We start from the raw sequence: 27,301 nt of genomic DNA on the forward strand, positions 1-27,301 counted from the left end.
AATCCCTTAAATAAAAAACTCAAGAATGCAGTGTAAATACTAAGGATGACATCGATATTGTACCGAAATATACCAAAACCAAAAACGAGTGAAAAATTAAACCGTACTAATTTGGTACCTTTACTCGGTGAGAAATAGGTGTAATCTTTTTTCATAAGTGTAAAGTTTGAATTTTTTACCCATAAGGTTAATAAAATGCCATTGTTTTAAGATATAATGTACAAAAACTCACATAAAAGTGTTCACATAGTTAAAACACAAATTACACCCATAGTATAGGAGTAAAAACTAATAGCATAAATTCAACCCCACAAAACCAACAAAATTACACAATGGCACATATATGAGGGGGATAAAATAAAACACATCACACTGTTTCCTCTAAAACACCAGCTGATGCGTTCGGGTCCGAGTCATTATGCAAGAAATGTGAAGAAAAAAGTGCTATGAGCAACGGATTCCTTTGTAAGCAATTTACAAAATCGCCATTGCTGATCCGACCATCACCATCTCCATCTCCATCAAATAGATCAAACAATCCGTGTACCTACAATATTGTCGTCACCTCGTTATCTTTTCAGGGGTAGTTTAGGTATTTGAAAATATTTGGTTTAATAACTCACCTCATCATTACTCAAGCTCCCCATTGCTGGCATCAATGAAGCACCAAGCTGTGGTAAATTCCAGAAAATAGTTATAGGTTTGGTCAAGGGTCAAAATGGGAAAAAATTTCAAAAAATGGATTATATTGTATATGTTTAGAGAAAAAGATTACTTCTTGGATGGAAATGTAATAATCTTGATCACTGTCACTTTCAGAGAAGGCTGCTTCACAAGCACGCCGGAATAATGGTTGGTTGAGAATATGAGCGGACCCTACCAAGAACTGCAAGATTCGAAAAGATCAGCGGATTTTGATGTAAAATTACGAAAATACACTTCGACTCACACGCGCTTACCTCTTTGAATGTGACTTTCCCGTTCTTGTCCACGTCAATGAACTCAAACATCTGTTATAAAAATAAAATAAGAAAACTATTTAATAATTCATATATGAAATACAAGGGCAATTACGTAATTTTAACTTGTAACTGACCTTCTGTGAAAGATCGCAAGGCTTTAATCTTAAAACCCTTGAGAAATCTTGGAATTTAACGCTTCCACTGCGAATACAATAGAAGTTAGAAAAAAGATTGTTACAAAGAAGAATGTAGAAGTAGAATTTTGCAAATTAGAGATATAAATGTACATAATTTGTTAAATACACAAGTATCATCCAGTAATAATAAGATCGGAAGATTTTGTCACATTCAGAATGAAGATGTTACGAGGGGCAAATCGGTAATTCTAGAAATTGTTTTTTACAAATAGTATATTCTATAAATAGAATAACCTTTATAATAAAATTAAAAGCATACCTTGAATCTGGATTCATGGCAAGAAACCTGTCCAAGAAGTCTAATGCATCGAAGAGCTCAAATGGTATAACTGGCCCCAAAATAAACACATAATTTCATATTAATTAAAGTATTAAATAAAAATTTATAAAACAGAAGAAACAATGAAATATTACAAAACACGAATGAAAGATATAAACTCACTTGATGAATCTTCGCCATTTCAACCACAAAGAGCGATGGATTTTCCTGCAAAAATAAGTTTAAAAAAAATAAATCAATTATAAAAGTTCTAAAATTTTGCACGCGTGACAAAAAGCAGGTATTATACCTGTCCGGAATCAGCCGCCTTTGAAAGAATCAAGTAATCAACAAACGAATGTGACGTTTGTACAACATTTAGAGCACGAGCCATTGCTCTACCCGTCTACATTAATAATTAAGCAAACATATTAAATATTAATTCAAATGTTATTATAAAAAAACATATAATAAACTCACTTTCTCAGCGAAACGAACAGCACTTTCTTTATCAAATTCCGAAGGTGAAACAATAGGGAGATATTCAATCTGATAAGTTCCAACAAAACGTTACGACATTTTCTAAAAACCAATGCGCATATTAATATTAAACATCTAATAATAAAAGCATAAATATACCTCCATGAAATTGTGAAACTGTGTGAACATTCTAAACATGAGTTTCCCCAACGATATATGACCCCTATAAAACATGTGAAAGCACCCATTTAGAATTGCATAAATTGTTGAAGTAAATTCACGGGTCGATTGATGATCTTACCATGATTGATCAAAATGTACATGTGGATAACGAACTACTATCGGCTGAATAGGATAACCAGGAATAAACGCGCCATGTTGGAAAGAAATAAGCGACCGTCCGTTGGTTGTAGTTCCCTCGGGGAATAAAAGTAGTCGAGGAAATTTGTCACTTGAGGCCTTTCTCTGTATTTACATCCTTAAAAGCACATTTCTGTATCAAATTGCTTATACAAATCGAATACAAAATAAATTATTTTTCTAAGTATTTCACGGGAAAATACTTCATTTACAACCAGTTTTCTCAAAGGGCGTTTGGATTTGCATTTTGGGAGTGATTTTAATGTACAAATAAACAGATTTTGCTTCTCAGGTTTTAACTAAATATTTAAGGGTAAACCAAAATGACTTATTTACCCTCATTTGGTCATAAATCCATTTTACAATCGGTCTCTACTATTTCACAAAATGACATTTTTGGTCTTCTTTTAATTAAATTGTTAAAAGGGCGTGGCCATCCCCCCCCCCCCCCCTTCTTCAGTGTACACCAGATCACATGGCACATTATACATGCCGTATAATAGGGCGAAAAAGGCCATAAGGGCTATGACTTTGTCAATGGTCACATCAGCCATATCGTTGTGAATCAAAACATCACACGGGCCATATGTTTGGCCCACATACAACCTATGTAACCATTTTTCTCTCTATCATAGAGCATGTATGAATATCATTCGGCCAGTTTGACCACTTTTACAGCTGGTTTGACTACTTTTCGCCCTGTCATACGGGCATATATGACACGTAAGTGGTGTCTGGATAGTGTGTCGGACACTCAGTGGTGTTTTTTATCACTGACCTTAAATAGTCAGAATTTGTAAAACATTATCTGATTTTATTTTTCTTAAGCACATCCCAACCATGTTTTTACCGCCATTTTTAGACGGCTGCCTACCTAATTCTTTTGATCATTTAATATCACATAATATCTTTCAAAACATGTCCCAAACACACACTATATTTAGAAAGTCCCCATGTGTCTCATAAAAACTCAAACATGTGAATGGAGAGATAATTTAAGTCATTATACCTTTATTTCATTTACAGCATGCTTCCGAGACTGATGCGAAAACCGATTTACATATATCACCTAGATATTAACAAACATAATAACAACTATGCATTAACATTTACTATATTTATAAAAGCATAGCCACATATAGCACACAATTATGCACAAACCTGCATAGCTCTAATAATAGTACCAACAAAGGGCATGGAATCATGGGACTCGGATGCAACAATTGTTGGAAATAATTCATAAAAATAGAATATCGGATCTATATACGACACATGATTCGACACAAGAATCGGAGCAATCTCCCGAGGAGCCAGTTTTCCCTTCCTATTAATCCAATGATACCTGAAAATAACATAATTATGATATCTATAAAAATTATTATAATTAGTTGTGTAAACGAACATAGTTGAGCCCAAGCACGTTTAGGCTCGAACTCGGCTCGTGAATAGTTTTTCAAGCTCAAGCTCGGCTCTGGCTCGACTCGTTTATTTATTATTAACTATTTTACTTATATTAATACTTATTTTTTTTGTATATATTCTAATTATAAACTAGCTTTAAACCCGTGTGTTACATGGGGTAACGTGAAAAAAAACATACAATTCATAAGTCATATTCGTATCACAATACATTAAATTACATGTTACGTAAAACGTTACAATGACAATTCACAAATTTGAAAAGACTTCTTCGATAAAAGAATAATCAAAACATCAAATATGTAACATAATATCTATTATTTACTTAGTTTATATAATATTATCTTTTATAAAATTATATAAATATTAGGCTTGTTTAGGCTCGTTTAACATGCCTATCTCGAGTAGCTTGACTCGTTTACACCCCTAACGGAAATTGATGCATACAAGTAACCAAAAAAAATTAATTAAGCATACCCAAATGAAAACAATATGCCCCGAGTACACATTCGGGTGATCCACATAACCCCGACACCGCCATTTCGGCATCGGATTCTGCTTATCTTTCCACCCTTGTAAAGCAGTCTTAGTAGCCACATACCCAATTAATAAACACAACCCAAATAGCAACAACCTAATCAAAGCTAACGGCACACATAAAACCACTTTAACCCACTCGTAAACCCCTTCAATTTTAGGCGTATGGTTCCTAAACGGGTCAACCGTGGTCGACCCGGGTACGTCAAACCGGGTCGACCCGAGAAACCCATATGGGTTTTGGTCAGATTCGAACTGGGTATTGGTTGGAATCGAGCAATTATCGATATTTAAGATGAATTCTGGTACATCGGAATCTGACGACGGCGGTGGTGGTGGTTGCCGGAGAAGAGGGGTTTTGAGATCGGTGACTGTTGACATTAATTGAGTGAAGAATTGGGGTTTTGAGGGTTTTAATTTGGTGAATTGATTTACTTTTTTGATGGATTTATACAAAGATAGCTTTAATTTAGGGAGTTGAGGGTGGAATCGAATTGAAGAGTTGAGCAATTTAGGCCGTGAAATAAAAGGATTGCGTGGCTATAATAATAATAATAATAATGTTGCATTAAATTAGGACAATTTGATGGTGTCACCTGGCTGTTAGATTTTGGGGCGTGGTGAAGGCGTGATTGTTTTCTATTGTGTACCAATCATATGATAGTGCCTAAAAAAGATATCATCACACTCTTTTATTTGGGAAGTCACGTTGCGTTATTATAGCCATATTATCTTGTTTTAGTTGGACTCACGTTGACTGTAAAATTTAGTTTGTTTTTTTCGTTTAAAACTATATTACCGGATGACATTTGACGGTTGTTGTGTCACTATAAAGGTAAAAAATCTCTGGCGTAATAACGAGATGTATGTTTTTGAAAAGGGAAAATTCTCAAAACAAACGTTAATGAAAACGTTTTTCAGGTTTTAAGTGTCATTTGCAAGAAATTTCCAAAATAGGTATTATAAACAAGTCGTGATGAGTAGTTTATGATTACACACGAGTAGTTTGTAGAACCAGTTAATACTTACCACGTGCCCTTAAATTAACCATAACGAGCAGATTCGCTAATCGTTTACTCATCACGACTAAATAAGTTTCATGCCTCGTAATCAACGCCCACGAGTAATTCATACGTCCTTTAGTTGCGGCGACTAATTTACATGGTTTATATTCCCTACACGAGTAGTTTATTAGTAGTTAACTCGCCCCGACTAGTTTAACCTTACAATCTACTCGTCGCGACTAAAGAACTTATGAATTACTCGTGGGCGTTGATTACGAGGCATAAAACTTATTTAGTCGTGACGAGTAAATGATTAGTAAATCTGCTTGTTATGGTTTGTTTAAAGACACGTGTCAAGTTTTAATTGGTTATACAAACTACTCGTCACGACTAGATTATAATACATATTTTTAGAATTTCTTGCAAATGACACCTAAAACCTGAAAAACGTTTTCATAAACGCTTATTTTGAAAATTTTCCTTTTTGAAAATTGGTGAAATATATGTGTCATTAAATAAATAAAGAATATTGATTTTTTTTAATAGTAAACTTCTTTTAATCCTTATTATTGTTTATGAGACTTAAATCCAAGACCTTCCATTCTCAAATCTAAATGTTTAAAGACTTTACCTTTGTTAATGGACCACCACCTCATTGATAAAAGAAATAATAATAAAAGAAAATTAATGATTGTGTGTGAATTTATTTTTTCTTTTTATATAATAAAAACAAAATGATGCCATACTTGTTATTAAAGTGTTTGTTTTCAAGAACATTCCGTCATCATGTGAAAGTTAAAGTAGCAGATGTTGAACTTGTAAAGGTTAAAGTGGTGGATGTAATAGCTCCTCGTGGATTTATATTAGATTGCGTACGTGATACGAGTAGGCAAAATTTACTTAGGGATTGTTTGGTAGCCTCTTAATGATCATTAAGCGGCTATCTTTTAATGGTTTGTAACTTTTTAATGGTTAAGAGACAGTCTTAAGTCTGAATGGGTAAGAGATAACAATTAAGAGGTAGTCTTTTAACCATTCAGATTTAAGGTACCTCTTAACCATTAAAAGGTTATGAGCCATTAAGAATTAGCCTCTTAATGCTATTAAGAGTCAATCAAACATGCCTTTATAGAGGTTAATTAACCGAATTTGTCTTAAAAAATGTAGGTTACAAGACTAGGGATCACTTATGGTGTGTTTCGTTTTGAGGGTGTGTCTAGTAACGGATGTAGCTACTAACCAGGGGTAGCATCTGTTGCCCCCCTCAACTTTTTATTGGTAGTGCAATTTTTTTTTAAGTTTTCGTATTTCGCTACACCTGAAAAAATATAACTTTACCCCTTTTAGTTTATAGCACAAACAAATTAAAAGTTAAAATCAATTAAAGTCCAACTAAAGTTTAAAGCCAAACCATATTTTAACCCAAATCAAATAAAACCATTGTTCGTTGTTCCTTTATGTGTGGTTGCTTGATTTTGGCCGGACATCAAGATTCAATAAAACGAAGTTTCATTCAGCCATCGTCCACCCCACGATGACCCAACCCCCTGTCGCTCTCCTCCGGTCACCGAACCTCCATGCTACAGCCCGGTAGTCGACGGTCGGCGATCCCTCGGTCCTTCATCCACAGTTCGACTTCTACTTGCTCAATTTAGGTATTCTTTTACTTTTATCTAAATTGTAATTGTTTAATGTTATTAGATAAATTGTTAATTTTGGATTATTTATGGACAATTCACAATTTGAATGATTGATTATGTTTTATTGGATATTTGAATAATATAAATTAGAATTGATTAAGGATTTAGGGTTTATGTGTAAATTAGAATTGATTATGGTTTAAATTTGTTTATGTGAAAATTAGGAAGCTTGAAAGATGAATCAACAAAGTCTTATTATCAATCTTTTTAAACGAAAATTCTAAGAAAATGATGAAATCGATCCAACACCATAGTCAAAAAAATATATATATTATATGAAATACGGTAAAAAAAAATTTGTTTATTGCATACACTACGATAAAAGATTTTCGTCTACATTGTATGAAATACGAAAAAAAATTTGTTGATCGTTACCCATAAGATTTTCGTCTAGATCCGCCACTGGTGGTGTCTATGTCAGGAGTAATGAGGGAGGCTTACATACGAGCTTCCCTTCAAAGACGTGTCAGCCTAGCACCCTATGATTCGCACTCATGGAACGAAAATAATCGAGTGAGTCAATAATCCGTCAATGATCTAAATTGTCGTTCAAAAAAGTTGTAATACTAGTCGAACATCAGTATTGATTATGTCCCTATTCAAGTAGTTATTCGTCGTCAACTACTAAAATAATTTGATTCTCTTGAGGTTTTTAGAGGTGCCATTAATTGCTGCTAGACTCCAAGCTATTGTTAGACTACAAGCCGTCATAAACTTTCATGTGTTATGGACAGGCAACTAGATTACAAAAATGGTTTTGTTGGATCCATATAAAAATAATTTGGTTCTTTAAAGAGTTTTTTTAGTCCATAAAGCAGGTTTGAGGTTTGACTTACAGCCTCCATAAAAATTTAAATGCCTTTACTAGTGGTGAAATTGGAGTTATACGTGGTTTGTTCAAATATGTTATTTTAGTCCAATAATTTTAAATTTATGATTTTCGTTCATATGGTTTCATTTCACTTACAATTAAGCCTGTATTTATTAACCTCGTTAAGTTTGATCGTTAAACCCATTAGGGAGCCGCTCACGTGAGGGGCAGTTTTGTCCTTTTTCTCTCCAAATAAACCTCAGTCCTAATTCGCAAGCCCCCTCACGTGTGAAGTTGGGGTGTATTTGGGGGAAAATAAGGACAAAACTGCCTCTCACGAGAAGGGTACGCTTATGGGTTTAACGACAAGACTTAACGGGAGTAGTGAGTTCGGGTTTAATTGCAAGTGAAATGAAACCACAGGTACGAGAAAATAGTAAATTTGAAACTTTTTGACTAATACCATAAATTTGGACAAACTAGATAACAAAAATCACACTTCACTCTAAATAAATTAATAAGTTCATGTGCTGTTACAAAGAAAAAAAAAAATCCACGTAAGTGGTAGGGATCTGTCTCGCATCGAAATGACATAGGTGATGTTTACTAAAACGAACACATTAGTGGTCAGGATTTTACTTAGATCCGTTCTCATAATATCCACATATATTTTGGTAAGGATATGTCCCACATCACACTATGAGAATTCATACTAAATTTTATAGAATATGCACCAAATTCCAAAAAATGGTCACGACGGGTCATGACTTAATATCATCACTCTACGGGTTTAACAGGTCGTTTTCGCTGTCACCCATAAGAACTCGTGTCATGTTTAAGTTCATATGTTTTACCTCCGGTATCTCGACAAAAGAATAATAATAATCAATATTGTAAAAGTAGGTTTACAAGGCCGAGTACTCTCTAAGCACTCGCTACAAGGTATGGTGTCGAGGGAAGTTTCTTTAACTCCGCATGCTTATTAAAAATTGTTTAAACGTGGTCAACCTCAGTCAAAATCGCACACAATCGATTAACTTGGGCCTATTTTGACTCAAATAAAAGTAAAACATAATTCGTATTTCTATAATAACAAAAACCGAATGTCCTTTGTTTTAATTAATGACTAGCAAAAGTGCACGTGCGTTGCTGCGAGTTCGTGTAGATTAACTCCTTGTATTGGTTTGTAGTGTTTAGCGTGATGTGTAATGGGTTAGCAGTGCGAGCACGCGTTCCACATGTGCATTAGGTTTGTTGCCTGCTTTTTAAAGGGGGGGGGCACTAAGATATTAAGGGATGCATATATATTGGATATATACATCGTGATTTGTGAAATATTTGTTAACAAAATAGATTTTTCGTTTTCGTGAATTTTAATCAACTTAAATGATTGAATGTGTGTTAATTGGTGAGTAGTTAGAGTTGAAATTTACACATGAGATGAAAGAAATGCCCAAATTAAAGCTAATAAGATGTTGGATAACATATGGTAGTAAAGGGGTGAGCATACATGAATTGGTTGTGTATATGCATAATGGCGTATGCACACATATTGGATCATTGATGTTATAAAGTAACTTGTATTTAACTTGCAGAAACAAAAAAGTTTATGATTTGGGGCATTACAAACTAACAAGTAGAAATGTGATGGGAATTAAGAAAACAATAACTAAAATCTGTCCAGATTGATTAGCATGTTGTTTAGTAAAGATAATTGTAGTTTGTACTAGGATTGTTGTGGTAAATTGGATTTGACTTTATTGGTCAACTTGGAATTATTTGACTAAATGTTTAGTCTTACTTGTGAAAAATTGAAATTGGTGAGTGTTGGACTTAGTCATAGGATTGCATGATAAGTGGCTAAGTGCAAATTATGTGATTGATTGTTAAGTCGTGACTAGGAATATCATATAATTATTCTAAGTCTAAATAATTGGTCAAAAGTCACCAACGGGTCGTCGGTCTATATTTTGGGTCAAAGGTCAGTATTTTGGTCAACGGTCAACAAAACTCGAACTTTAGTCTTCGGCCATCGAGATTTGGACTTTTCAGTCAACGGTCAACGACTTGGACCTTTTTAGTCAAAAGTCAACGAAAATCAAACGTTGGTCAAAGTCAACGAAAAGTCAAACTTTGATCAGAGTCAACGAAAAGTCAAACTTTGGTCAAACTCTAATAAACAATGGAATTGTTTGGATACTATATGTCATTTTTATACTCACTCTGAGCCCCAAAATTTTAAGAATACTCAAAGACGGCCCTACCAATATAAAATACCATCCAGACTAGCTGCAAGTAGATGAAATGGTTGCCTCGGCAGCATAGCTGCTTTCCTTAGCGGGTCTAAAGCAACTTCAAGAATACTTCCTTAACGTTGTGTAGAAGAGAATTAGATTTTATAAAAAAAAAGAGAGTAGTTGTCCGTTTATACTATTTATAAAGAGGGAAACTTACTATGAGCTGAGTAGGCCCATCAAGATTCTACAATTTAAGCCATGCTCATCAAAAATATATCATAGAGTGGATACACTTTAGACTAGACGTGCACAAATTGAGTTTTTTAAAAACCGGAACCGGGTAGGAACTGGTTATTTTCAAATCGGGTATAAAATGGGATCGGTTCCAATCAAGAACCGGGTAGGAACCGGACCCGACTCGGTGGAATAATATGGGAACCCCGTGGAACCAGATAGGGTATGACCCGGGTCCGGTTTATACCAAAAAACCGAGTACACTGGGTTTTGAAATTTAAACAGTTATAGCTACTAGGAACCGGTTCCAACAGCTATATAGCTGTTTTTGGACCGTTGGAAACGGTTTTTAACCATACATACCTTACACACATAGTATAAATAGCTAGATGATGTGTAGAAATTGTTAAACCACTTTTAAATTTTTAAAACACACTTTAAATCACAATTAAGCTTAAACCGGCAATCAATGGTAAGTGACGACGATGTTGTTATGTTCATCGACACAACACGATGCCAAGAGGTTTGGGTTCATTATGATTTATGTGTCATGACCGACTCACAAGAGATGGTGCAGTGCAAATATTGTTCCAAGTTTCTAAAAGTTTGGATGCCAAGGAAGCGGAAGTGGGAGTGTCGTCCGACTCTATAACTCAAGCACCTACCGCCGCTGGTAACAACGCTTAATCGTTGTAGAGCATGGGATTAAAACGATGAACCTTGTTTAAGTTGTTATGTTTAATGATGTTTGTAATATGTTGTGTTTTATAATAAAATGTTCGTCGTTGTTGTAATCAAGTGAAAATATAGTAAAACATGACTAATAATAAACAAATCAAAACTAAAAATTACTTGAAATTCGATCGATTGGTTCGTGTTACAAATTAAGTTACTAAAACAAACAAAAATTACAAGTCTTTAAACTCTTCTTCTTAGTCTTCGTCTTCTTCACCACCCGATATCCCGGAAGAAAGCACTTCTTCCACCTCCTCGTCATGAATTGGACGCTATAGTGGTATTTCGTCTTCAAAGTTTGCCTTGTGTTGTATACGATTCACCGCATTCAAATGATCATTTAGGCAAATGCACACCTCTAGAGACTCGGGAGTTAGTTTTGTTATTCGCATCGATAATACCTTCCCACTAAGAGAAAAAAACTGATTCTGAAGCTACCGTTAAAGCTTGGACGGCAAGCAAGTCACGAGCCATGACGGATAGAATAGGAAATTCGTTTTCTTTCCTTTCCACCAAGCCAAAATATCAATGTTGCAAATTTCATCGACCGTTGCACCTCCATATAGTTTGTCCCACTATATCGACCAAGTTCACTTGTTGGTGTGTAATTTCTTTGCCACTTAGCCGTCGACTCACGAACAACTTCATCAAATTTATAAGCTTGTCCTTGCACGACTTACTTTTTGTTGTTTGCCTCCCAAAAGACGACCTTGAGCTTGGACCATAAAGTTGAAAATAATGATCATAAAGTTCTTGAAGGTATTTGTTAAAATTATCCTTCGCTTCCGTCGACAACTTCGGGTCGATCTCGTGCATACCCATGTTGTCAAATATTTCCTCGATCAATGTCTCAACCCCGTTAACATTCCAATAGGGGTTTAAAGCAGCGACACAAGTAAACACCGGCGGTATGTCTTTATAATATTTTAGGAACTTTTCCTTCATTACCTTAACAATATCATTGAAAAGTTTGTTCTTCTCCTCAAACTCTCTAAAACTCAAGGAGATGTTGTACGATTCCTGCAACACCCAACAACTAGTAGGATAATAAACCCCCGATAACTTAGTTGTTGCGGGTAGGACTTTCGGGTATATAAATACCCAAACTGGTTATTGAGTCCAACGGGTACGACCTGGAACTGGTTTCAGATCAGGTCCACCAATTCGAGTCCGGAACCGGGTTTTTTTTTTTTTTTTGCACATCTACTTTAGACCCATATTTGTTACAAACTATTCTTATTATATTTTATTTATATTCTTGTAATCATCTCTATATAGTATTTTTTTTAGGGTCCTGCTAATAAGACACTCATCTTCAAAATTCAGACACCCTTCATATGGCTCGTATAGCTTATACGAGTCGTATTGACATCTGTACTATGACATCCACCAGCCTTTTAAAAATGGTGTTTGACCAGATTCTTAAACGAGTCGTATGACTAAACTACTCGTATACTGCCCATACACCCACTAGAAGAATAGTATAGCCTATACGAGTCGTTTTGGATCTTTATACACCGAGGGTCGTCTCCGATAGTTGTTAAAAAAAACTTGGACCAAAGGAAAAAAAAAACTTGGGCCTTAAGTAAAATGGTATTTTTGTTGGGTTTAAACAATTTAATTTTTAAATGGGCTTACTTGGTTATGATTTGGGTTGTATATAAAACCTTTTGTATAAAAATAAGGTAAAATGTTTAAAGTGAGACCAGAACCCACGATCTTTTGGTTGGAAGTCAATTCAAATTGTCTCGTATAGCTCATACAACTCGTATAGGCCTCCACTAGTATAGGCCTTCTCGTATTAGCTGGTCAACAAATACTGACAAAAAGCTGCCACCTATACGAATAGTATGAGCTATACGACTCGTATAGATGGGCCAGGGTGTCCAAACAGCAAACTGGGTGTTTGAATAGAGAAGGCGTGTTTTAATCAATCAAACATTAAAAAAAATAAAAAAGAAACATATAATGTGAAGTTGAGATTTTGAAATGTTGTTGGCGGGTTATTTAACGATCATAAACAACCTCAAAACTTCCTAATAATATCCATTGGTCAATTTATACCCACTAAAACCGGTAACAAAATGCCCAAATTTTGTCCCTTCAAATCACAACCCAATTTTGCTCCTCCGGTTTCCATCAAACTTTCCGATCATCGACAAACATCTTCAAGATTCATCCATCAAAGGTCTGTTAATTCCCGTGTTTCGTTTCATGTTCGGGTTTCCATTTTAAAAAAAATTGAATATAACCTAAATGCATAAATTCTATATGTACATATATGTGCATTCATATTGACACATATTTGTGTTGTTGATCATTACTTAATAATTACAATAATTATTCGGATACATTTATCGGATACATTTGTTGGACACATCATTTGCTTATGTCTGAGAATGAAGCATCAACATCATCATCATCAAGTATACATAATGAGTCAAGTAGCCAACAATCTACTCCTACTCTTTCGAGAGCCACCGAGTATCGTTCACTATTTGACTCACACGACCATGACTCCGACTCGCTGGTTGACTCACCCGATACACAAATACTGGCCATGCCATCGCCATCCGGATCACACAAGAAGAAGTTTAGAGTCTTGTTATTGCATGGCAATTTGAACATATTAATCCATGAAGCGAAATCACTTCCGAATATGGATATGTTCACTAAAACAATGGGTGAGGTTTTTTATAGGGAGAAGAATACTAGCGACCCGTATGTGTCGATTGCTATAACGAGTGCGGTGATTGGAAGGACTTATGTGATTAAGAACACTGAGAATCCTGTTTGGAATCAACGGTTTAATGTTCATGTCGCATATAATGCTTCTGAAGTGCATTTTTTAGTTAAAGATAATGATAGAGTGGGATCACAACTTATAGGGGTTGTGTCAATCCCGGTTGAACACATACATAACGGATCCAAAGTTGACGGTTTCTTTCCGTTGTTGAACACAAACGGAAGACCTTTCAAAAACGGAGCGAGTTTGGGGATTACAATACAATACACACCCGTTGAAAAGGCGAGTTTATATCTTAACGGGGTTGGGGCGGGCCCACGATATTATGGGATCCCGGGGACTTATTTTCCGTTAAGGAAAGGTGGGAAGGTTACATTGTATCAAGATGCACATGTAGGTGATAATCATGGTCTTCCGGATATTGAGCTTGATGGTGATATGCATTATGTTCATGGGACATGTTGGATTGACATATTTGACGCGATTAAGGATGCTAAACATCTTGTTTATATCACGGGTTGGTCTATATGGCATAAAGTGAGATTGGTTCGTGAGACGGAGGATTCACCGAGCTGCACACTTGGTGAGCTTTTGAAAAATAAGTCACAAGAAGGCGTTAGAGTTTTGCTTCTTGTTTGGGACGATCCTACTTCAACGAGTATCATGGGTTACAATGTGGTAAGTTTTTTAAACATATTTAAGTGTTGTTGAATGTTAACTATTTTAGCATAAAGATTAGTGTTTTTAGGATGGATTTATGGCCACACATGATGAAGAGACTCGGCGTTTCTTTAAGCATTCTGCGGTTCAAGTGATGCTTTGTCTCCGTGTGGCGGGGAAGAAACTTAGTTGGGCCAAGAAAAAGGTATGCTATAATATTACAATAACCAAATTCACAAGTTTACTAGAATTCATAATTTGCATAACTGAAAACCGAATCGGTTATTCTAGATAAGTTGCTGTTATTACTATTTATAATCATTTTTTTTTATTTTAGGAAGTTGGAACAATCTATACACATCATCAGAAAACTGTGATGGTAGATGCGGATGCTGGAAACGGTAGGAGGAAAATAATATCATTTATTGGAGGACTCGACTTATGTAATGGTCGATATGATAATCCAACGCATCCGATTTTCAAAACTCTAGAAACATTACATTCAGATGACTTTCATAATCCTACTTTCACGGTGACATTTCATATCTCATTCTTTCTTTCTAGCTAAAACTTTTTATAAGATCATTATATGTTATTATTTAAGACTTAAGAAGTTAAGATTATTAATGGCTTACATTTAACAGGGTAGTGTTGCGGGTTGTCCACGAGAACCATGGCACGACTTGCATAGTAAGATTGATGGACCGGCTGCATATGATCTTTTGAAAAACTTTGAGGAACGGTGGTTAAAAGCGTCAAAAGCCCACGGGTTAAAGAAGTTAAAGGCTTCACGTGACGAATCTTTACTAAATATAGAAAGTATGCCAGAGTTTTTAACTGTAAATGATGAACCTTGCCTTAGTGACCAGGATCCTGAAGGGTGGCATGTACAGGTAAATAAATTTATTTTATTTTTCAACTTTTAACATGAAGGGGTATTTTAGTCATTTCACATCCACTTAACTCTTAAACTAATTTTTGCAGATTTTTCGTTCAATTGATTCAAATTCGGTTAAAGGCTTCCCTAAGGATCCCAAAGAAGCTATAGCCAAGGTGAAATACATTGATGAAAAATGACCTAAATACCCTTCAATGATAAATAAATTGAATTTTTAAATTTGTATAAACAGAATTTGGTTTGTGGGAAGAATGTGCTTATTGACATGAGCATACATGCTGCATACGTAACCGCTATTCGTGCTGCACAGCATTTTATTTACATCGAAAACCAGTACTTTCTCGGATCATCATTCAACTGGAGTTCTTATAGAGATCTAGGTATAAAAAAACATGTCTTAAGTGAAATTTTATTATTTATACAAAGGTTTATTATTTTGTAACATGTTCTTTTATGATTATTGTTGTTATTATTATCAGGTGCCAACAATTTGATTCCAATGGAGATTGCACTAAAAATTGCTAATAAAATCCAGTCACACGACAGATTTGCAGTGTATATCGTTATCCCTATGTGGCCCGAGGGTGTCCCGACAGGTTCTGCTACACAAAGAATATTATTTTGGCAGGTATATAGTTATGTACAGTTATATGGTTTAATCTTATTGTGTTATTGTTACTCAAATATTTAAAATAATGACAAAGTAGAAGACTTTTACAGAATAAAACAATGCAAATGATGTATGATATTATCTACAAAGCTTTGGTGGAAGTTGGACTTGAGGAAGCACACTCGCCGCAAGATTATTTGATTTTTTTCTGTCTTGGGAATCGTGAAGACGCGAGCCCGAAGGATGATTATTATTTTGACTATTCTCCTGAGGTCAACTCCCATTGTCTCTTTGAATGTGGTCAAACCTATAAGGCTTGTAAACGAACCGAATGAACATGAATGGATATGTTCGAGCTGGTTTGTTTAACTTTAACCAAACCGAATGATTGCGAAAGATTATACGAACTGAGTTTTCTAGTTTGTGTTCGTTCGTTAAGAAAATGAACATGTTCATGTTTGTTTGCTAACAGTATAAACGAATGATAGTAGACGATGGTAGTGTACCATTCGTTTATACTGAACATAGATGAACGAACATAAGCGAGCTAAAAGTAGTTAAAAACTAACGTGAAAAGCAGCGTTGGGCCTAAAAAGTTGTTGAAACTATACTAAATTGTAATGGGCCAAAAAAATTAAATGAATGAGTTAATGAGCGTCAACAAATGAACTTAAACAAGCGTAAACGAATGAACATAAACATATGTAAATGAATGTATCTAAACGAACCAAACACGTGTTAGTGTTCCTTTGTTAACTAAATGAACATTTTTTTTGTTCATGTTTGTTCGTTTATTAAATAAACGAATTTCTAGCTGCACGGGAACGGTTTAAACATTCGGTTGCTTTACAATATTAAGTTTTTTAGTTTAAAGAGTTTGAGAACAGATATCCTGCAAATAACTTCAATCTGAAGTTTAGTATGTTTGACTTTTTAAGTCAACTTATAACTCTACTTTTGAAGGTGGTAGTTTTAACACTAATATCTTTAATTTGAAGTTTTTTTTATCTGTTTTTATTTATATATTTCAGGCACTCACACGTAATAACCGGAGATTCATGATATATGTACATTCAAAAGGAATGATAGTAGACGATGAATATGTGATTTTAGGATCTGCAAATATTAATCAACGGTCAATGGAAGGAACTCGTGACACCGAGATTGCAATGGGAGCTTATCAACCTCATAACACTTGGGCAAGGAAACAAATGGATCCGCGTGGACAGGTATTTGACCAGTTTCGACTTGTCACTCGACTTGTGCAACGAGTTACGTGTTACACCTCAAATATTTTGTTACACTTTTGATTTTTTTTTTTTTGGTTTTTTTTATTTTGAAGATTTACGGATATAGAATGTCGTTATGGGCTGAGCATCTCGGGACTGTTGACGGATCATTCTATTATCCCGAGACGCTTGAGTGTGTAAGAAAAGTTAGATCAATGGCAAAAGCAAACTGGGCCCGGTTTGCTTCCAACGAGGCATCAGAGATGACAGGTCATCTCATGAAGTACCCGGTCAGGGTTGACCGGATGGGTAAGGTCCACCCTCTTGATGGATGTGAAGAGTTTTTGGATGTTGGAGGTCAAATTGTCGGGTCATTTCGTGGGATTCAAGAAAATTTGACCATTTGAGTAATGCGATTTTGACTGTTTGAATGAGTCTTCTTACAATAGTGTTGGCCATGTAACATTTGAAGTTATTATATTTTGTATTATCGTACTAGAGAGCGAGATGAAGTTGTAAAAGTGATACCAACGGATCCATAAAATGTTGTAAAATGTAATCAAATAATTCCTTTTTTTGGTCTATGATGCACATGATGTTGATATATAATGTTTAACTAACTCGACGGTTCTAATGTTCTATTAGAGTAGTTATAGTAGTTAGTCTGTAAACAAACTAAATGCAACTCAACTAAAACCTTATTTGTTATGGGATATACTGAGTACGATGATGATGATGATTAGTATAACAATATAACTAGGAACTTAAAGAAAACCCAACAATTATGTCAAGGATATAATTATATAGAGGTTGCCTTGTTATTGAAACCACTCTTGACATAAACCAAGACATATTCGTCTTCGAATAGAAAAACTACAAACAAATGTGACCGATTATTGTATGATACTACATGAACGAAAAACCTAAACTATTTTGCCAAAGATTGAGGTTGCCCTGGTACTAAACCACCCATGATGCCAATCAAATCAAGGTTATTTCATTCTCACGACAACGAACACCACCATCGCATAGTCATTAGCTAGTGCCCACATGTTCCACCACCACTTACCGCCACTCGTTGCCTCTAACGTCAACATCTTGACTTATTTAAGAAAATGAGAGTGATTTGAGGAATGAAAATGGGGGAAGTGATCTCATGTATAAATAGTATTATTATGTGTTCTTGAATGTGAAGAAAAGTTAAGGGAAGGCATATTTAGTATCTTCCTTAGGATATGCTGATGACAACATATAAAGTTGGTGCCCATGTTCTTTGTTTATTATGACAGTTTTTAACATTTCAAAAGTCATACCTAATGTCAAATAATATAGAGCGTGAACTTTTAAACGTGTCCAACACCAACTCATATTGAAGACTCATAGACTCATAGAATATTTAATATAATAATAATAATTAGTTTATTATTATAAAATAAGTTATGCTTATCTTTAATCATAACTTTATTTGGTTTCAAATTATGTATTTGAAATAGGTTAGGATTAGGAATCGTGGGTATATATATTCCAAGGTTTAAGTTTTTCTCGTTTTGTCGTTTTCTTAATAAAAGAGTCAATCTTATATTGATCAAATCTCGTATTCGTGTTCTTGATTCACTTGCTCAAGGTTTAACATGAACTAACTTATGTTATTCATAATGCATCCCAAATGACTTTTTCCTTGGTTTTCTTAATAAGCCAAGATAATTTCTTTGTATATATAAATTTGTTACATGTTTTTTTAAATTATAAATTAGTTAATCTTTTCTTACATTTATGTTCTCTCTCTCACACACACACACACACACACACACACATATATATATATATATATATATATATAATATATATATATATATATATATATATATATGTAGAGTGGCTTTTGAGGTGATGTAAGGTAAAATGGGGATCTTGATAGATGAGTGACATGGTGTACAGAAGTGACATAAGCAGCATATATATATTATAGTTGCTGCATATGCGTTGTTGATTCTCCACAGTCTCCACTATCTTAACTTTTCATCTTTTAATATTTTCGTCTTATGAATATAATATTCCATTTTGTTACTTATCTAACATTGACAAATATCAGATATTAAGTTATTAGTTATTTTTCATCAGCTAGCTCACATAACCCCTAAACCTACTCTTAAATCTATACTAGTCAATATCTATCATGGGACTATAACCCTTAAATGAACTCGGAACACAACGTTAAGAACCGAATATGCAGATTTGGTTTAAGGAACTTTAGGGTTTCTTATTTAAATACACGTAATCAACATTGTATTTTAGATACACACTATTGGATGGTTCAGAAAACTCGTCACTAAACGCAGGTGATAATTCTCGCCCTATCGCTTGCACGTGAGCCACGCTGTAAAAAAGAGTAACTTAAGAACTTATGATATGAACTATTAATTGAAATGTAGAAAATATTATACTGACCATATATAGTATTTGCCATCAAATGCTTGTTTCTGAACCCGGCCTAACAACTCGATTTGTAAGAAACCACCGATGCAGACTACAGGATCGGGCAACTTGAACCTTTGTAACCGGTTTTCCTGTTGCCATAAAGTTCGTGAATATATCGAAATATCACAATTTTTTCAATGCTAGAAGATTTTTTTTATGTGTAACATTTAACTTGTGCTCCCAATAATAAACAAAACACAAACTCACCCGTGCCACGGGAAAAACTGGTGACGTATATGTCCAAATAAACTTGTCATCAGCACATTCTTGTGCCTCCATGAAATCATGATCCAAGTTATTCCAAGATTTCGGATGACCCATTCGAAACCGCACAGATTTCGATGGGTATATTGGGAAATCCATCTGAAACAAAGCTGCATAGTGCATACACAAATGCTAGTTAGATAATGTGCTCTAACTCCCCCAAGTCATGACTTGGTTCCAAGTTGTCATGACTCGGTTTGACTACACGAGTAATGCTAGCAGGCTGAGGATATCTTGTAACGCAGAGCCGCTTGCTAAGTCCATTAGAGACCACTTCAAATATAGATACAAATATGAAGTAATTAACTAACACATCATAAAACTTTTATCATAAACTGTGAAGAATAATATGAATGAATAAGTATATGTGTGTATGATACCGATGTTTTGCCAGTGTCGAGAAACAGCAGATGCACGAACGAGGTCGGCTGAGTCATCTAGATATGTAAGTATTTTGAGTGACATGGTAGGTTTAAGACGTTGCAAGAAATCGATCGGAGTTTCCATGTTCTGTGACATGTTATGCATTTGAACATCTTAGCAGGCTCTTTAACCAAATAATTTTCGGACATCCAGAAGTATTTATAAAAATAAAAAATAAGTTTTTAAATTTGAATGAACCAGGGTCTAACTTGGTTTTAAAAAGCGTGAAGCGCACAAAGGTGACGGGTTCTAAAACCAGGCGTGAAGCGCAAAAGCGGTAAGCTTTTAATACGTGAGACGCAATTATACTACATAACTCTTTTATGCATTTCCCTATATGTTTCTAGCATCATTTACCCAATATTTAGACTTTAGACACAATAAGCTTTATATATGGTTTAGTATCTAATTTATCTGTATGTACAACCTAAAAAGCTTGTTGTACAACAATCTAATGCACACGCCTCCGGCCGTTATTTTGGTAGGCCTTTTGGCCAGGGTGCACCTTCTATAGCAACAAGCGATGCGTTACACGCGCTTTTTAAAATGAACAAGTGTCATAAAATCTAATAATGTTACTGAATGAATTTTTGTTAAGATAAAAAGTCAATGGCCAAACTTGTTAATTTTCTTGGGTCAAAATAGCTTTTTGTTGATTATCCCTTTAATCAAACACTTAAAAGAGGACAGTCTAGTGTTATTAGAGAAACAACAGGTTGTGATACATCAAAAACCTGGTTAAATTCATACACAACATTAATATTAAACACACACACACATAAGACTTCCGATTAGAAAACGACACATGGAAATCTTTAACACTGAATGCTTATACGTTGGCTAGCTAGACGGACCACCAAAACATACTACTTGCCATCTTTGGGCGTAATATCTTGCCGTTAACCCTAATACGTTAGGGAAAAAACATTTTAGACGAAAAACGTTGCCTACCCTTAGACCTTTAGGAGAAGTAAAAGGTCGGTTGTTTAATAAATTTATGACCAATGTATCATAAAAATTTCTAGAGTACTTTTTATATTCTGTTAATATTGTAATTATGAGATATGATGATGGTGTTGTTGAGGATGTTCGTTTGACTATGAGACATGATATCGATTCACAACCGGATACCCGTTTCTTCGCGTAGATCTTTACTTGTTAACAACGTTTAATTTGCTCATCCTATAAAGTGCGGACAATGGTATAGTTTTGAGGGTTGATAAATGGTTATATCTAACAATGTTAACTACAATAACAGAACAGTTTAAGCCATCTAAGAAAAAGAAACCGTTTTGACCGGTCAAAGCAACCAAATCAACCTACCAGGTTTGTTTGTCGTTTCTTCGCATTTCGGCACAAACATTTCTATAAAACCAACCAAACCACGATGTGAACACCCGTTTTAAGTTTTAACAACAGTCTTATGTATAATAACCGCTGGTCCATTTGTTGGTGATAAAGAGACCAAATGTTATATTCAGTTTATGGACCAAAACTTGAAGTGGTTTCCCAAAAGCAAAAACAAAACCGTCGGGAAACTTAGAAACAACACAGATCTTTTTTATTCTTTTTTGTGCGGTTTCAACTCACGAAGTCAAACAACAATCTTAAGTCGACACGAACCAAGACCGAAGAAGCTTCTAGTACCAGAAACTATTTACTACTAAGTTACGCTACACAAATAAAAACACATTGTACCATGTTCACCACTCGTCTCAAATCCACTCGAACTCATCATCATCGACCCATTCATATTCAACACCATCAGGATGCGCTTGTACCATGTGCAAAAAGTCTTGTAAATTGCCCCAAGCCAGCTGTCGAGGCGGCTGTACCGGAAGTAAACTCGTACTAAGTGAACTATTATTTCCATTTTTCATAATATGTGCAAATTGCTCAGCATCATATTTCAGAGAGACACTGTCCGACGATTCAGAAAACTCAAGACCAAACGCAGGCGATAATTGCCGCCCTATTGCTTGCACGTGAGCCACACTGTAAAAAAAGAGAAACTTTAACCGACTACTCGAAAAACTTGGTAATTTTAAGTATTCAAAATATTATACTGACCATATATAATATTTGCCATCAGCTGCTTGAACCTGAACCCGACCTAACAACTCGATTTGCAAAAAACCACCGACGCAGACTACCGGCTCGGGCAACTTAAACCTTTGTACCCGATTCTCCTGTTGCCATAAACTTTGTTAATATACAACCGTTTAATTCCAACAAGAGAGATAATAAACGAAACACAAACTCACCCGTTGCCACAGGATAAATCGGTGACGTGTATGTCCAAATAAACTTGTCATCTGCACATTCTTGTGCCTCCATGAAATCATAATCCAACTCACTCCAAGATTTCGGATGACCCATTCGGAACCGCACGGCTTTCGACGAGTATATTGGGCAATCCATCTGAAACAAAGCTGCATACACAAATGCCAGTTAAATAATATGTTGAAAGCATAGAAATTTAAATAAATAAATAAACCTTGGAATGGATGCAAGTTTATTTCTGTTATAACACAAAGTTTAGCTGTTAAATTATATATCAGTGTCTCGGGTGCTTCTGGATCATCACTTCCTTTACTAGACCAATACGATTCCCGATGAAGGATTTTCTCTCTCGGGTCGAGAGTATTCATGATGCTTTCTTCTGGGTAGTTGTCGGTGCTCGATGCACTCACTGGATCAGCAATGCAATAGGTTTGTGGGAATGATTTGAGGGCCCGGAAAAGGGAAGCGTAGGCTTGGTGCTCTATCTCCACCAAGTCGTAACTCGGTTCCGATTCGTCATGACTCTGTTTGACTACCCGAGTGATGGCAGCAAGCTGAGGATATTTTCTAACACAGAGCTCCTTGCTAAGTCCATTATATACCACTTCATATAGAGACAATTAACAAATCATATTAATATATTATACTAACTGTAAAGAATAATATGAATGAATAAGGATATGCGTGTGCGACGATAGTCGATACTCACCGATGTTTTGCCAGCATCGAGAAACAGCAGATGCACGAATGAGGTCAGCTGAGTCGTCCAGACACGTAAGAATCTTGAATGCCATGTCAGGTTCAAGCCATTGCAAGAAATCAATCTGAGTCTCCATGTTCTGTGACAAACCAATAACATCACATTATATTATTAATCGACATAATTTGACACCCCAAGTTTTTACCTTTATTCAGATAAAGCGATTCTAGTATAGAATCATTAGCTGTAACCATATTTACATATTCACATTCGACTGAAAAAAAATATATGAATATTCCGTGTACACACAAACATAAAAAATGATAATATAAAGTTTTCCGCCTTTATCCTATGCCTGCAACATTATGCTAACATCAATTACTAAGAAAATACGCTCCGCGCCATGTATTCCTCTAAGAGACATTTTATCAAACACTTGGTGGGCAATCTCAAATAATCTATATCCTAGTTGTAATTGATCAAACACATGTAATCTGCAACTGTTACAAGCAAAATCAACCAACACCCAAAATTTACATTCAATCAAATTCAACAAAATAACTAATTGTAATTACTAATTATTATTGAATTCACCTAACCCTAAACCAACAATTACCACAAAAGATATGCAATTAATTAGCGTTAAACCCATTAAAATTGACAAGATTCACACCCATTTCGATACTAATTTCGCTTCAAAATTACATCTTGTAAAGGATCGATGACATTATTATGAAACTAAAGAAAACCCACATACGGATTGAGAAAATAATATAAATTAGAAGAAGACAACAATTACCGATTGCGTGAATAGAAACCCTAAGACGGTGATTCGATTGATTGATTGATTGGCCGACGGAGGTAATGGCGTTTGCGCGAGAGGTTTAGAAAACTCGGGTTATTATTTGTTACCAACTTTTTATACACACAAGCTAATATTTTGTCATAAATAAAAAAACAAAAAAAGAGTAAAATGTCATTTTCGTCCATGTGGTTTGACAAATAATGCGAATTTAATCCAAAAAGTTTATTTTGTACATATGGACCCTTCACGTTTCTCAGTCATTGCCAATTAACATCCAAATTACTAACCCCGTTGAAGAGGTAAGTCCCCGCAAAGCCCAGTTGGACCCGCAAGGCTCACCTTGAGGAGGTACGTCTGCGCAAAGACCAACTGGATCCGCAGGACCCACCATGCTCAGAGAGATGAAGACCATACACGCAGTAAGCCAGCTGTTCCGCAGGAAAGCCTCCCTTGGTACAGTACCCTGCCTGTCCCCGCAGCTGTGGATACAAGCCAAGAAGGAAGGCTACCCGCACTAACGGTAAGGCTACACGCATAAGGCACTAACTCTTATACTTCAGTAATGTCACCTGAAGAAAGAATGAGCAGGGCGGGAATATTCCGCCCAAAAGAGCCAGTCCGTACGCTTCTAGAAGATCATTTGTACTATACCTACCAAGGTATGGACAAATGGACAAGATCTGACAAAAGCGACCCATGAACCAATCACAGGGTGACAGCTCACCGACAATAGTACGAGGAGCACGCTCCAGTACAAAATGTCACTATCAAGCCGCTGCCTACCCACCAACTCCCATCGTGGCACGAACGTAGCCCATAGTTGGTGGAAAAGGAATATTATATACAGCTGGCCGTACCTGCTTGGAAACCTACCTTCGGCTATAAATACTCCAACACCTTGGAACGGTATCACCATCTTATCTTATCTTCTCTCTAGCTATTTCTCTTTATATACACTTATATTCAGAGCAACCTAGTCTGATTCTCACGCCGGAGGGTGGTCACAAGGAGGAACCCCCCCCCCCCTCCCTTCTCAGTGACGAGTTCACGGTGTCTGTTTTGCAGGTTGAGAAGAATAACCATCTTTGCCGGACCTAACCCTCGTGGGAAACATCTATTTACCCTAAGATTATCTTTAATTTGCCGGGGTCACTTAGTGTTTCTTCACCCGTTAAATTTAATCGTTAAGTCAGGGGTATACATGTCTTTTAACCATTTCTTTATTATAATACTTATTTTAGTGAACTGTGATTTTCGTCATTGTGGTTTGTTCAAATCTGCGGTTTTAGTCCAATAGTTTCAAGTTTGCAATTTTCGTACTTCTAGTTTCATTTCACTTGCAATCAAACCCAAATTTATTAACCTCGTTAATTTTGGTCGTTAACCCATTTGCGTGCCCCTCACGTGACGACCAGTTTTGTCATTTCTCTCCCTAAATAAACTTCAGTCCTAATTCGCAAGCCCCTTCACGTGAGAGGCTGGTGTATTTTGGGGAAAAATGAAAAAAAAAAACAAAAGAACAAAACTTCCCCTCACGTGAAGAGCACATTGATAGGTTTAACGATCAGACTTAACGAGATTAGGGAATTCGGGTTTAACTGCAAGTGAAATGAAACCATAGGGAAGAATATTGCAAATTTGAAACTACTGGACTAAAACTGCAGATTTGGATAAACTAGAGGGACGAAAACCGCAGTTCACTAAAATAAGAATTATAATAAAGAAAGGGTGAAAAGACATGTCTACCCCTGACTTAGCGATTAAATTTAACGGGGTTAGTAATTTGGATGTAATTGGCAATAACTGGGAAACGTGAAGGGTCCATATGCAAAAAATAAACTTTTTGGACTAAATTCGCATTATTTGTCAAACCAAAAGGACGAAAATGTCACTTTACTCTAGTATATAATTTAGCGATTTATGTTAAAAACTTAGATACGTAATGCTTTGTGGTAATCCGGTTGCTTTTTTTAGGAATTATGAGAGGTTATTGGTTTGAGTCTCGGCGACTAGGTTGGGTGACAGTTTTACCTGGTTGTTGTGGTGTTCGCCTACGGTGGTTTTCGAGTTGTATTTGAGCGTTAAATAAGCGGGGACGGTTAATATCTCCCCTAAAGGTAGACATGAAAAAAAATGCTAAAAAAATTGTAAAAACTTCTATTTTTTTATAATAAAAAAAAATTAGAGGTGATTTAAATTTTTACCCGGTTGTTAGGGGTTCTGTCTACAATCGGTTTTTAAGTCGGACATGAGCGTCAAATAACTTAGGAGTATTGAAATTCCGTTACAGGTAAAGTTGGACAAAAGTTGTTAAAAAATATTAAAAACCTTGATTTTGTGATATAAAAAAATAATTTTGGAATGACACCGATGTGGTTATTTACCTATGTCGTTATCCTTTGACGAAAACTGAACGTATCGGTTTGCTTGGTCTAGTTGATGATGAATTTGAGAAGCGAGGGTTATTGTCCACTTGCATTATTCTAATGTTAAGTTTTGTGTGTATAATTATGCTATGTTTGGTGAAAGTTAAAATCAAAAAAATATGTGTTAAATAATTAATGAATGTAAAGGCAATAATTTACTTGATGAAAAAAAAATAATATTAATAAAACGAAAATATAACTTAACTCCCATATAGAAATTAGAATGACGGTGATGTTTTTGTTGGTGCGTATAATTTTGGCTTTCATTAATTGAAAAGAAAAATATTAATTTAGTTGCTTCTATCTTATTTTGTGTATTAAGTGAATAATTTCATCTTTCTCGTCTTTGTTAACCTTGTCGTGTAAAAGTTTCAGTAACTGTATTCGACATAAAAAGTTATATGTATTCGACGTGAGGCTTATTATGGACCGAATCCTTTTGGGTATACTTTGGAGTAAATGTCATATTCAACTAAGACATGATTGGTTGGTGTAATGGAATATATAGCCATCGGGAGAGTGGGAGTCGTCGTGAACTTGTGACTAATTTTGTGGTTTTCTTCTTTGATGTTTTTGACAAAATATGTTCTTTGATGTTTTTGACGAAATATATAAAGCGTAGGTAGTAGTTGTTGGGTTGTTATAAGGTGTTTGGATTCATACTAGTGAGCTTGTTGTAGTTTCTTATATAAGCTCTTGTGATTTTCAAAGACCGTATATCCACGTTAGCATTTTTCCTACACTTACTCCGCTACAAATGCTTCAACAAGCATTTGTAAAAAAAAGGAATATAAGTAAGAAGTAAGCTTAAGCAATCATATCTATGTATTTGTACTTTGCGTAA

General features: G+C 35.4%; 3 protein-coding genes and 2 pseudogenes across 4 annotated transcripts; 2 read left to right on the top strand and 3 right to left on the bottom strand.

Annotated features, from left to right (window-relative positions):
- Nucleotides 1-266: 266 nt before the first annotated feature.
- On the bottom strand, nucleotides 267-4,873 carry LOC143607684 (lysophospholipid acyltransferase LPEAT2-like; annotated as a pseudogene). Its single transcript, XR_013149017.1, has 14 exons — nucleotides 4,155-4,873; nucleotides 3,420-3,600; nucleotides 3,268-3,327; nucleotides 2,200-2,363; nucleotides 2,058-2,121; nucleotides 1,899-1,967; nucleotides 1,729-1,824; nucleotides 1,602-1,646; nucleotides 1,419-1,488; nucleotides 1,097-1,163; nucleotides 960-1,010; nucleotides 776-886; nucleotides 624-671; nucleotides 267-547 (listed from the first exon to the last, which is right to left on the bottom strand). The product of XR_013149017.1 is annotated as a lysophospholipid acyltransferase LPEAT2-like (transcript).
- An 8,502-nt stretch (nucleotides 4,874-13,375) lies between these two features.
- Nucleotides 13,376-16,085, top strand: LOC143607681 (phospholipase D beta 1-like). Its single transcript, XM_077083046.1, has 7 exons — nucleotides 13,376-14,359; nucleotides 14,430-14,546; nucleotides 14,679-14,873; nucleotides 14,986-15,234; nucleotides 15,326-15,394; nucleotides 15,472-15,619; nucleotides 15,719-16,085. The coding sequence occupies exons 1-7, from the start codon at nucleotides 13,496-13,498 to the stop codon at nucleotides 15,928-15,930; spliced, it is 1,854 nt and encodes a 617-aa protein (XP_076939161.1). The 5' UTR covers nucleotides 13,376-13,495; the 3' UTR covers nucleotides 15,931-16,085.
- Nucleotides 15,969-17,485, top strand: LOC143607680 (phospholipase D beta 2 pseudogene; annotated as a pseudogene).
- A 1,843-nt stretch (nucleotides 17,486-19,328) lies between these two features.
- LOC143607685 (F-box protein At4g00755-like) lies at nucleotides 19,329-20,327 on the bottom strand. The gene is made up of 5 exons (XM_077083048.1): nucleotides 20,201-20,327; nucleotides 19,965-20,093; nucleotides 19,764-19,930; nucleotides 19,527-19,645; nucleotides 19,329-19,455 (listed from the first exon to the last, which is right to left on the bottom strand). Exons 1-5 carry the CDS (start codon nucleotides 20,325-20,327, stop codon nucleotides 19,329-19,331), a joined length of 669 nt encoding a protein of 222 aa, XP_076939163.1.
- Nucleotides 20,328-21,762: 1,435 nt separating this feature from the next.
- On the bottom strand, nucleotides 21,763-24,157 carry LOC143607682 (F-box protein At4g00755-like). The gene is made up of 6 exons (XM_077083047.1): nucleotides 24,026-24,157; nucleotides 23,236-23,365; nucleotides 22,741-23,130; nucleotides 22,500-22,675; nucleotides 22,314-22,432; nucleotides 21,763-22,238 (listed from the first exon to the last, which is right to left on the bottom strand). Exons 2-6 carry the CDS (start codon nucleotides 23,360-23,362, stop codon nucleotides 21,959-21,961), a joined length of 1,092 nt encoding a protein of 363 aa, XP_076939162.1. The 5' UTR covers nucleotides 23,363-23,365; nucleotides 24,026-24,157; the 3' UTR covers nucleotides 21,763-21,958.
- Nucleotides 24,158-27,301: the final 3,144 nt, after the last annotated feature.

The sequence above is a fragment of the Bidens hawaiensis genome, unplaced genomic scaffold (assembly GCF_021521415.1).
Source record: "Bidens hawaiensis isolate Kalapana, Puna unplaced genomic scaffold, B.hawaiensis_p1.1 tig00084976_1, whole genome shotgun sequence".
NCBI lineage: Eukaryota > Viridiplantae > Streptophyta > Magnoliopsida > Asterales > Asteraceae > Bidens > Bidens hawaiensis.

Excerpts from the sequence above, each read along its gene's own strand:
- LOC143607681 (XM_077083046.1), top strand. The coding sequence starts at position 13,496 with ATGCCATCGCCATCCGGATCACACAAGAAGAAGTTTAGAGTCTTGTTA. Across the intron at positions 14,360-14,429 it reads GTATCATGGGTTACAATGTG|GATGGATTTATGGCCACACA; the intron begins GTAAGTTTTTTA and ends TAGTGTTTTTAG. Across the intron at positions 15,395-15,471 it reads CCAAAGAAGCTATAGCCAAG|AATTTGGTTTGTGGGAAGAA; the intron begins GTGAAATACATT and ends TTGTATAAACAG.
- LOC143607685 (XM_077083048.1), bottom strand. The coding sequence starts at position 20,327 with ATGGAAACTCCGATCGATTTCTTGCAACGTCTTAAACCTACCATGTCA. Across the intron at positions 20,094-20,200 it reads TCGACACTGGCAAAACATCG|TGGTCTCTAATGGACTTAGC; the intron begins GTATCATACACA and ends CTATATTTGAAG. Across the intron at positions 19,646-19,763 it reads CAGTTTTTCCCGTGGCACGG|GAAAACCGGTTACAAAGGTT; the intron begins GTGAGTTTGTGT and ends TTATGGCAACAG.
- LOC143607682 (XM_077083047.1), bottom strand. The coding sequence starts at position 23,362 with ATGGAGACTCAGATTGATTTCTTGCAATGGCTTGAACCTGACATGGCA. Across the intron at positions 22,676-22,740 it reads AAACTTGCATCCATTCCAAG|CTTTGTTTCAGATGGATTGC; the intron begins GTTTATTTATTT and ends TTGTGTATGCAG. Across the intron at positions 22,433-22,499 it reads CTGTGGCAACGGGTGAGTTT|GAGAATCGGGTACAAAGGTT; the intron begins GTGTTTCGTTTA and ends TTATGGCAACAG.